Source organism: Enhydra lutris, unplaced genomic scaffold, assembly GCF_002288905.1.
Source record: "Enhydra lutris kenyoni isolate GAN:26980312 unplaced genomic scaffold, ASM228890v2 scaffoldscaffold18, whole genome shotgun sequence".
Lineage (NCBI taxonomy): Eukaryota > Metazoa > Chordata > Mammalia > Carnivora > Mustelidae > Enhydra > Enhydra lutris.
In genome coordinates this window covers 33,892,047-33,903,718 of record NW_019154102.1, presented here as the reverse complement: position 1 = coordinate 33,903,718, position 11,672 = coordinate 33,892,047, and the positions used below count along the sequence as shown (strand labels likewise).

General features: G+C 54.5%; 1 protein-coding gene across 1 annotated transcript; it reads left to right on the top strand.

Moving 5' to 3' along the window:
• The first annotated feature begins 926 nt into the window (after positions 1-926).
• Positions 927-6,737, top strand: LOC111148204 (surfactant protein B). Its single transcript, XM_022504666.1, has 10 exons — positions 927-991; positions 1,327-1,459; positions 1,780-1,851; positions 2,221-2,346; positions 2,913-3,041; positions 3,312-3,401; positions 4,759-4,936; positions 5,131-5,291; positions 6,093-6,173; positions 6,675-6,737. The coding sequence occupies exons 1-10, from the start codon at positions 927-929 to the stop codon at positions 6,735-6,737; spliced, it is 1,098 nt and encodes a 365-aa protein (XP_022360374.1).
• Positions 6,738-11,672: the final 4,935 nt, after the last annotated feature.

Sequence of the window (11,672 nt, the reverse complement as noted above, 5' to 3'; positions counted from 1 at the left end):
GGAGGTAGGTGGCCCAGGAAGGTCCCAGGTTTGTCCCTGCAGGGCTTGCCCTGGGTCAAGAGTCAGGCAGAGGGGCACCTGGGTGGCACAGTCAGTTAACTGTCCGACTCTTGGTTTCCGCTCAGGTCATGCTCTCAGGGTTGTGAGCTCGAGCCCTGCGTTGGGTTCCATGCTCAGCACAGAGTCTGTTTGGGTTTCACTCCCCCTTTCCCTCTACCCCTCTCCTCTGCATTCTCTCTCTCTTTCTTTCTCTAAGATAAATAAAAAATCTTAAAAAGAGAGAGAGAGCCAGCCAGGAAGCTCTTGAGGTCATTGCTCAAGAGTGGAGGAAGCCTGAGGGGCTGGGAAGTAACAGGGCTCATTCTGGCTATCCCAGCCCTCTGTTTCCCCCACCATAGCCCAGAGAGATGCACCAGACGTGGGCACTCAAAAGTCCCCAATTGGGGCGCCTGGGTGGCTCAGTGGGTTAAGCCTCTGCCTTCGGCTCGGGTCATGGTCTCAGGGTCCTGGGATCGAGCCCCGAATCGGGCTCTCTGCTCAGCAGGGAGCCTGCTTCCCTTCCTCTCTCTCTCTCTCTGCCTGCCTCTCTGCCTACTTGTGATCTCTGTCTGTCAAATAAATAAATAAAATCTCTAAAAAAAAAAAAGTCTCCAATTGCAGGGACCCAGGAGTCCAGGCCCATGGGACTTAGTGCAGGAAGAGAGAGGGAACTGGAAACCAGCATGAGGAAGGAAACGGTGGAGGGGAGGTGGTGGTAGAGTGTCACTGCACAGAAGAGGCAGGGATCAAAGCACCTGGAGGGCTCTCCAGGACAAAAGCAAACACCAAGGTCCCTGCTGCTCCCCCAGAGCCCCACCCCCCCCCCCCCCCCCCGGCCAGGTATAAGGGCCCCCGCCCAAGCAAGGGATCCAGGCTGTGGAGGTGACATGGCCCAGTCACACTTGCTGCTGTGGCTGCTGCTGCTCCCCACGCTGTGTGGCCCCGGTGCCGGTGAGTCTCCCCAGCCTCTCCTCAGCTCCCTCTCGCCTGGGGTCAGGTGTGGAGGAGACTTCCTGGCCATCTCCAGGCTGAGCCAGGCATTATCCCCAGTTTGTTCAATATCCTCATTTTAAGATGAGGCAGCTCAGGCTCAGAGAGGTTCCCAGGCTTGTCCGAGGATACACAGCGGTTGGGGGGGTGGGCACTAGAGCAGGTGGAGCCCTGCTCCTTCTGACTCCAGCATCTCTAAGGGCCTTACCAGTGCTCCTGGTAAAATTAGATTTGGAGGTTGGGTGAAGTCAGAGTGCTAGGCATGGCCTAAATTCCATGGCTGCTCTGGCCCCAAATCGCAGCTGACTGGACTGCCTCATCCCTGGCTTGTGCCCGGGGCCCCGAGTTCTGGTGTCAGAGCCTGGAGCACGCGCTGCAGTGCAGAGCCCTGGGGCACTGCCTACAGGAAGTCTGGGGCTACGCAAGAGCTGTGAGTACCTCCCTCAGAGGCGCGGGGACTGGAGGCCTGGCATGGGGGGTGTTGGATAGCCTTTGTATGCACCTGAGGGGGCTCAAGGCCCCCCAGGGGTAGGACGGGATGGATGATAAGATGGGATTCCATGGGACAGGATGGGATGGGATGGGACGGGACAGGATGGGATGGGATGGGACCGGATGGGACTGGATGGGATGGGACGGGACAGGGGTGGGTAGTTGCCTGTGCTTTGGAGCGCTCTTTCAGCCTCATGCACCTGAGCTGGGAGCATACCACCCCCCATCAAATGCTCCACCTTGGGGCCCCCTCCCCAGGATGACCTGTGTCAGGAATGTGAGGACATCGTCCGGATCCTCACCAAGATGACAAAGGAGGCCATTTTTCAGGTAATGAGGTCCAGATCCTGGATGAAGCTTGGGGGCCAAGAGATGGGGGACAGAACAGGACATAGAGGTCAGCCCCCTAAAGAGACCATCTCCAGGCCGAGAGTGAGGCATGGGTTTGTCTGGGGACTCCAGGAACCTCCTGGCCAGGAGAGGGTCCTGGGAGTGATCCTCAGCAGCACAACCAGAGATGGTCTTTCCCAAGGTGGGGGAATCGTCCTTGTAACCAGCTACTTAACCCTCGGCACTCTCTCAACTCTGGTGCCCCGGGAGAGGGTGGCCAGCCTGCACCCAGGGACTCGGGCAGGCACAGACCTCGGAGGGGTCAGCCTGCCTGTCCCCTCTACAACCTGTCTCCTCACTGCCTCCCAGGACATGGTGCGCAAGTTCCTGGAGCAAGAGTGTGACGTTCTCCCTTTGAAGCTGCTTGTGCCCCAGTGCCATCACCTGCTGGATACCTACTTCCCAGTGGTCATCGACTACTTCCAGAGCCAGATTGTGAGGGCGCAGCAACCTCGCCTCCATCCTGCCTCCCCGATGGCCCCCATGTCCAGCCACGCCCAGAGTTACCCACACAACACCCCAACGCACACACACCCCCCTCGCCCCCTCCCACCGTGACCAGTCCAGGAGACATAGAGGCCCACACCCAGATGGCCCAGGTCAGCCCTACTGGCTCACCTATGCGGGATGGGCCCACACAATGGGCTTACCAAACACCTACCACACCCTCACACCCTTCACACTCACACTTGTTCACACACTCATACCACATGTGCAGCCTCACGCAGAACCCACACGATCACATACTTGCACACACAAACACATTCTCACCCTCATGCTTCCACTCATCCATTCTCACAAACATACATGCATGTGCTCATTCACCCCCATCCCCAGACCCCTGCCGGAAGACCCCACACAGCCCCACCTCTGCCTTTTGGCTCCCCCAACCCTCACCACAGAGCCCTAGGCCACAGCCCCCATCCAGCCTGCTGCCCCCCATTCCAGGCCCAAAGCCAGGGGTCTTAGTGACCACTCCCTCCCCCTGCACTGTGCCTTAGAACCCAAAGGTCATCTGCAGACACCTGGGCCTGTGCAAACTTGGGCGTCCAGAGCCTGGGCAGGAGCCAGAGCTGTCAGACCTGCTGCTGGAGAAGCTGATCCTCCCGGGGCTGCCGGAAGCCCTCCAGGTGAGGGCTGGGCCTCATACCCTGGTGAGAGAGGTCCCCCGCACTGCTGGCCCCTTACACAGATAGGTGGGCTTCCAGACAGCGAGGCCACAGTCAAGGCCCATAAGCACTTGCCCTGGAGAGGGCAGAGCCAGAACGGGGACAAGAAGCTCTAAGCAGGGCCTAAGGCAGGAGGGGGAAAGGGGAAGAGGAGGCAGGGGAGGCAGAGCCTGGAGGAAGCCTCCTCCAGTGCCCAGCCTGGCCTCACCTGGGGATGATTCTCTCCCCCAGGATCTGTCCGAGCGGCGGTTGCCCATCCCCATCCCCTACTGCTGGCTGTGCAGGACTCTGATCAAGCGGATCCAGGTTGTGATTCCCAAGGTGAGACGTCCAGGAATACGAGGAGCTTGGCAGGGCCTTCCATAGCTCTACCATCCCCTTCCCTTCCTCAAACCCTTGTCAGGGGCCACACAAAGGACCCCAGAACTCAGGCCCCTTGGGGGCGAGAACTAGAGTTCATTCAACACTTGTAAAGTCCCCCCATTATGTGCCAGGTGTCAAAGAACAAAAGTGAACAAGACCCGGGTCTTGCCCACCAGCAGCTCATCATCGGATGGCAAAGAATCCCAGTGTTTTTTTTCTTTTCTTAGAGAGAGCACATGGTGGGGGTGGGGGGAGGGCAAGGAGAGAATCTTAAGCAGGCTCCAGGATCAGCAGGGAGTCCAACGCGGGGCTCCATCTCACCACCCTGAAATCAAGATCTGAGCCAAAATCAAGAGTTGGACAGTCAACCGACTGAGCCCCCCCAGGCACCCCAACAAGTGAGGTTTTTAGCAATGGAGGCCATCTTGGCATGCTTGTGTGCCAATGAGACCGGCCAGCAGATGGGAGAAACAGTGACGTGGGGAGAGAGGACAGGGCCGGTAACGTACTGGAGAAGGTGGGGGTGGGGGTCCAGTGCACGAGTCAACAGGCTAGCCTTGGGCAGAGCAAGAACTGTTCCTCTGTCATCAAAGCAAGGAGGTTAGGCGAGCGTGGGTTCTGACACAAGGAGTTGAAATGCACAAGCATTTGGTGAAATGAAACCGTTTGGAAAGTAGCGAAGCCGAGAGACGTACAGTTCAGTGTCCTGCGCCCGCCCCCACCTTCCCACCAACAGGGGACAGCGTGGCCACAAGCAGAGCTAGAGCCAAGGCCAGCCTGGGGTGTCCAGGTTCTTGACCCATGTTGGTTGAAAGAAGAAAGGAGGGAAGGAATGAGCCAGAGTGTCCATCACCTCGGCCTCTCTCCTTGCCCTTCAGCCAGGAGGTGGATTTTGGAATCAGGGTGGGCTGGGGAAAATCCTTGCTTCCCCCAGGGACTCCGGGATCCACAGATGAAAGTTGATCCCGCTGCAGGGAAATGTGGCAAACCCGGCGTCTGTAGGGAGAAGACGCAGGTCTGATCACCACGTGGCCCGGCTGATGCCTGCCCCTCCAGGCTGGCCATGCTCCTTCCTGCGCTCCCAGAGCCTGTGGACGCCAAGCTAGGATGATGGCCTGGCTCCTGCACTCACTTGGTGACTCTGGCTGGGCCCCTTGCACGCTCAGAGGCCCAGCGTCCTTATCTGTAAATGGCATAAGCATTCCCCCTCCCAGAAGGGTGCAGGGTCAAACTACAAAGTGCCCGCGGCTGCCCAGTACAGTGTAGACCTTGCTGGGGCAGGTCCCACCGTGCCCTGTGTCTACCCCTGCCCCAGGGCGTGCTGGCTGTGGCTGTGGGCAAGGTGTGCCACGTCGTACCCCTGGTGGTGGGTGGCATCTGCCAGTGCCTGGCTGAGCGCTACACTGTCCTGCTGCTCGATGCGCTGCTGGGCCGCGTGCTGCCCCAGCTGGTCTGCGGTCTGGTCCTCCGCTGCTCCAACGAGGACAGCGCCGGTGAGCCTACCGCCCCGGCCCCTCCCCAGTGCCCATGCTCCTCTTTCCCAGCCCTGGCCTTGCACCGCCCTCCCCCTTCCTGTTCCTCACCCTCTACCTCCCAACCTCCCCCACCCCCACTACCCCTGGCACTGCACCGGTCAGGACTGGAACTGAGCTCCTCTGCAGGGCAGTCTTGATGGTTTTCTCTCCAGTCTTTCCAGCTCTGGAGTCCCTGCCTGGAGAATGGTCCCCTGAAGAGCCCGAGTGCCATGTCTGCATGTTCGTGATCACGCAGGCTGGGAACAGCAGCGAGCAGGCTGTGCCGCAGGCAATACGCCAGGCCTGCCTCAACCCCTGGCTGGACAGGCAAAAGGTGAGGGATGGGCACATGGGGGTCTTGGGACAACGGGCCTGCCCCACTGGAGGGGGGAGCCCGGGAAAGGCTTCCCAGTCAGAGACACACACAGTCTAGCCCTGGCCTGAAGGGGATCAAACAGGCAGAACATGGCCCCAAAACCTTGGAACAATAACACAGGGCAAAACCTACCAAGGTCAGGGATCACCCTTGGACAAAGGGCATGGGCCCCAGAGGACCTGCAGGCCTCCCTTGTGGACAAAGAGTAAGGACACGAGTAACAGCAGGCCCACGGGAGCAGCAGAGGGCCTAGCCTTCTCTCCAGGGTCCCCGTCTGTCCTCGCCCCATCTCTCTGCTCACCGGGGACACATGTATCCATGAAGAGAGCCGGGCTTGAAGGCCCTAGAGTCCCAGGACTCAGAGTCCCTACAGAGAACTCCCTTCACGAAGTCAGGTCCTGAGGCAAGCCTACTGACAACCTGCCCAGGAGGCAGCTTTCTACCCCCAACACCAGGCTGCCAAGACCAAAGCTCTTTAAGATTTCTAGAACCAAAATTTGGGGGGATGGGAAGGTGGCGGCTAAGATGTCGCCCCTGTGTCTGAGTTTCAAGACCCTCCCTCTCCAGAGTCTCCGGCTTTCCCAACAGAAACCCTCCATTTGAAAATGCTGGCATCAACCTGTTCCCAGCCAGAACTGCTCAGTGGGGGCGATGGCGGGACCTCCAGCGGGTCAGGAGGGAGCGCTGGAGTGATGCAGAGAAGGGGAGAGTCCTGAGTGGGCCGGTTCCCCAGACACCTGTTTCTTTCTCCTTCCTCAGTGTGAGCGGTTTGTGGAGCAGCACACACCTCAGCTGCAGACCCTAGTGTCCGGAGGCCGGGATGCCCACACCACCTGTCAGGTGCTCGCTCCCTCCCAGCTGGTGCCAGGGCCTTCCCTGGCTCCCAGGGCCCCCACCCTCTCTGGCCCCTGATCACCGGCAGAGGCTCGGGTCCTCAGGGTCCAGGGCAACCCCAGGAGTGCAGGCCCAGGACACTATTTTAACTGGGGTCCAGGAAAAGCCGCAAGAGAAGGGACAAGGAGACATAGAGGAAAGGATGGGGCAGCTTTAAAAAGCGTGGTTTGATGCACATTGTGGGATGGGGGTTGTTCGGTGAGCAGTGGGGGCAGGGGCTGCAAAGTGGGTGTTCTGGGGCAAGCATCCTACCTCTTCAGGCTCCAAACCTAGAAGGCCCGTGACTCAGGAGTGGCTCGACAGGTCTACAGGGTCACACCAGGAGCATCCACCAGAGGCAGGCGAAGTGAAAACTGCCCCTTCCAGCAGGAGCTTCCCATCCCCCTCAGAGCTGGGAAATGGGAACAGGGTGCAAGGCCTCTGGGCCTAACGCTGTCCCTTTGGCAGGCCCTGGGGGCATGTAGGACCACATTCAGTCCCCTCGAGTGTATCCACATTCCTCACTTCTGACGAGAACGCAAAGCCATGCAGGTGAGTCCGGGCTCCCAGCTGAGGGGAGGAAGGGGCGGAAGAGGTAGATGGGTCTTGTACCCATCCAGACAGGGGCCCTGTGTTCCCCAAGCGGGAAGAGCTAGTCACTGCTGCTGGTTGCCCCATCTTCCCCCTCATAGGCCACAACTCAAGGCTCCTGAGTGCCCCTCACAGCACAATCTCAAGAATGGCCTCCCTCACTCCCTCTCCTCAGAATCCCGCCACCTCTGGTGCTAGGCCCAGCTCCCACCTCCCTGGTCCTGTCCCAGGCCTCAGGGGGAGCTGCACTTCACCCTCTGTGCTCACTGATCTTCCATATTTGACATATCAAGGCCAATCTTTCCTGAAGTTCAGGGGAAATCACACTTCGCTGCACAAAGATGTTGTCCCCTTAGAAGCCAGGAACCCCACCATCATTTGACAACCTCTTCCCAAGACACATTTCTCTCTTCCTGTCATTGTCTAAGTCAGAGGTAGCATCTTAGGATGGAGGGGTGCGTCAGATGCAGCCCCTGTGACCCCAGCCCTCAGGGCAGGGGAATGACTCTGAGAAGGACAGACACAGCAACTGTGAGCTAAAAGTGTCCCTGAGAAAGAACTTGGCCCACTTCACCATTCTGCTTGGAGCCAGGCCCTAACATAATGCTTATGTATTCATCTGTTCATTTTTTTTTTTTTTTAATGTTGTGGGTGCCTATGGCCAGGCCATGTTTTAGGGGCAAGGTCTACACTGTAAGGAATATGATGAACCCCATGCCCTCTTTGCGCTCAGGCCCCAGGGTCCAACTCTTCCATCTGAGTGGGGCAGCCCAGGCCTGCTGCTCAATGTCTCTAGAATCACAAGCCCCTGTGGGAGGCACTGGGGTAGAAGTGTCTGCCCCAACTCAGAGCTATCCCACAAGGACCAAATTCATGTTTCCCCTCTACCCTGATGATAGCTGGGGGATCCTGGAGGCCAGGGAGTTGCCCAGGAGACCAGGGTGGTCTCTTTTTCCCAGATCCTAAGGCTTCCAGCACCAGAAGAACCAGGCCTTCCAACCCTGTTGGAACAGGAACAGCAATGAATTGGCCCAGGGAGCCTGGGCGCTGGTCCCGACTCTGCCATCAACCGACTACGGGTTCCCCAGCTAAGATACGTTGCCCCGTCTCTGGCTCACATTCTCCTCAGTGGTAACGGGGGGATCGAATAAAGTGGTTTCTAGGATTCTTGAGCTCTCCCATGTGACAAGCCTCCTCCTCAGGCTCCCTGCCCTCTGCCCACACTGAGAAGAAGTCTTTCACCACCATGGTCACCTTCCCCATCTCCTTTAAGCTGATGGGACATGAGCCCACAGCTTGTAACCTCAGTCCTTTTGTCAGGCTTACCTCTCTTGTCTCTAACCACAGCCCAAAGCAGAGCCACTTCCTTCCTCTCTGGGTGTGAGGAGCAGCCTGGGGGGCATCTTCCAGAGATCTGCAAGAGGGGGCTTCCGGCCTAGTTCACGAACTTCCGGTCAGACTTCACACCCCACTGGAGCCAGTCAGCTTCCACAGCACCCCAGGGCTGGGTCCCCTGGAACATGTCAGCCACACAGTCCTCCCCTGGCTCCAAGAGGACAGCAAGGTAGAAGCCGGGACCCACCTCACTTTCATCTCCATGTGCATCAGATACGGGCTTTTACAGTGATTTTGCTAATACTTCCACAAAACTCAGATTCAGAAGAATTTTTAAAATGGGAACATCAAGTGCTATAAAAGATAGATATATAAAGTCAAAGTTTTTTTTTTTTTTAAAAAGTCAGGAAATCTCTGACTTGTCAAGAATGGACATAGCAGGGCTCAAGCAGGGTGGGGAGGTGACTGGACAAGCTTTCATATTTGAAATATTCTCCTGCTTAAGAGCTATCATTTTAGGATATAAAAAGGGGTTTTCTTTTTATCTCTGTGTAAGGTGAGCTTCCAAGTTTTGGTGGAAATTCCAGCGTGATTCCATTTCTGCTATGATTTATCTCCTCAAAGCTCAGTTGGGGCACATGCTAAAAATCAGTTCTATGTAACCCAATGCCTGTAACAATACTAATAAAACCTATTGCTTCACACTAAAAGGAAAAAGGCAGTCATTTAAAATGCCCCCGAAGCCACAGCCTCACACCTAGGGCAGCTGGACAGGGCAGCGACATCACTCTGATCCTTAAGGGAGAGGTAGGTGCCCACGGTGCCTCTCCCTCCAGTAACCACTTCCAGCCCAGCCCCTGCCTCTCACCCTCCCCTCTCCCAAAGAATCTACTCACTGCGATAAGAGGAGGTTGTTAGAGCACCCGAAAAATCAAAATATACAACAGCAGCAATAAAATTAAATAAACCTTAAACTTTAAAGACCTAAGTGCCTGGAAGTGTCCCTTTGTTTATAATATAAGAACTTTTGTTATTATATGTCCTATTATGAAAGAAATACATGTTTATTTCAGAAAATTCAGAAACCGCAGGTGACAAAGGAGTGGAAATCACCCCAATCCTACAATCCCAGGAGAGGACAAGAGCAGGATATGTTACTTTGGCACTGAGCTATAGACATTTCCAATCCATTTCCCCCACATCACGACCATTTAAGTTGCAGAGAAAAGCTTTCTATACACTTGGGGTAAGGATGTACACAAACCCCTGGCCTCTGAATTTGAACTTGTAAGTGGATTTTTGTAAATCTATAGCAGACTACTGTCTTGCATACCATTATTCTGATCGTAAGGTCAAGATCTCCAAGAGAAGAATGTTTAAAATTTTTTAAAAGCTTGGCTGGGAAGAGGATGACGAGACAGAGCCTGGAGGTGAGGCAAGTGCGGGGATGAGCTCCTGAGGATGGCAGACAGGCTTTCCCGCAACAGGAAGGTCAGGAGAGGACCAGCTCATGGGAGGAGAGAACTGCAGGAGGCGGCTGCAGCTGAGACTCGGGGGGGTCCCTGAGACATGCTCAGCATCCTGCACCCCCAGAGCAGGGTGGGAAAGGAGAAGCCCCAGGAGGTGTGAGGGCCAAAGAGCAGAGAGGACTTGTTCTTCACTTCCCAGGGTGTGAGGAGAACACAAGTCCCTCGGAGAAGGCTGCCTCCAACATGGCATCAGGAAGAGTGCAAAATACAGCCTTCAAGAGGGGCCTAGCAAATAGGCCTGAGGACAGCCTCAGAGGGTGCCCCCTCCATGGTGCAGAAGAGCAAGCACACCCCAGTGCCCAAGGGGCCATCAGAATCCACGTGGGACAAAATGAGGGGCCCTCAAGAGCCCATGACTGGGGACAAAGCACTGACAGATGTAGTGCACCTTGAGAGGAACAGAAGACAGACATGAGAGCCCATCACAGTGCAAGGACAGGGGGACCGAGAGGACCAGGACAGTACCATCCCCAGTACCTCCCCTCATGACAGGGCACTTTGTCATTCCTTCCCAGAGTGGGAATGGAAGTAGGGTCCAGTCGTTAGTAACCCAAAAGGGGCTGAGTATTAAAAGAAGGGGCTGCAAATGTTGATAGCAGCATGTCCACAACAGCCAAACTATGGAAAGAGCCTAGATGTCCATCAACAGATGAATGGATAAAGAGGATGTGGCATATATATATACAATGGAATACTATGCAGCCATCAAAAAACCGAAATCTTGGGGCGCCTAGGTGGCTCAGTGGATTAAAGCCTCTGCCTTCGGCTCAGGTCATGGTCCCAGGGTCCTGGGATCGAGCCCCGCGTCGGGCTCTCTGCTCCGCAGGGAGCCTGCTTCCTCCCCTCTCTCTCTCTGCCTGCCTCTCTGCCTATCTGTGATTTCTCTCTCTCTGTCAAATAGATAAAATCTTTAAAAAAAATTAAAAAAAAAAATGAAACAAAATCTTGCCATTTGCAAGGACGTGAAGAGAACTAGAGGGTATTATGCTAAATGAAATAAGTCAATCAGAGAAAGACAATTATCATATGATCTCACTGATATGAAAAAATTTGAGAAATGAGATAGATTATCATAGTGGAAGGGAGGGAAAAATGAAACAAGACAAAACCAGAGAGCAAGACAAATCATAAGAGACTCTTAATCTTAGGAAATAAACTGAGGGTTGCTGGAGGGGAGGGGGTTTGGGAGGGATGGGGTGGCTGGGTGATGGACACTGGGGAGGGTATGTGCTATGGTGAGTGCTGTGAATTGTATAAGATGGATGAATCACAGACCTGTACCCCTGCAACAAATAATCATTATATGTTAATAAAAAAAGAAAAGAAAAAAAAAGGAGAGGAAAGGAAAGGAAAGAAAAGAAAAAGAAAGGGCTGGGCACATGGGTGGTTCAGTCAGTTAAGCAACAGACTCTTGATTTCAGCTCAGGTCATGATCTCATGGTTGTGAGATTGAGCCCTGTATGGGGCTCTATGCTGGGTGTGGGGCCTGCTTGGGATTCTCTGTCTCTCATAAATTAATTTTTTTTAATAAATAAAAAAATAAGAAGGGGTTCAGTCACTTCCTAATGGGAATGTTATATTTTGGGGGCTTAAGAGCCCAAATTAGTTCAATTATAAAACAATAAAGATAGTTACTCTCATGTCCCCCTAATTAATGACTGAGATTTAAAATCCACAACATAATCATTGTAACATTTTATCACAGGTCATTCCAAACTTTTCTCTACACATATACAAAAATAGATGTAACAGATTTTTTTCTTTAGACTTTATTTATTTATTCAAGAAAGAGAGAGGCAGAGAGGAAGAGAGAGAAGCAGAGTCCCCACTGAGCAGGGAGCCTGACTCTAGGCCAATTCCAGGATATGACCCGAGCCAAAGGCAGCTGCTTAACTGATGAAGCCACCCAGGCACCCCTATATATAACAGATCTACAAAAATGGAAACATTCTACATCTGCTTTGTAAACTGAGTAACTGCTTTGTTCATTTAAAATTAATCTTTCTGGGGG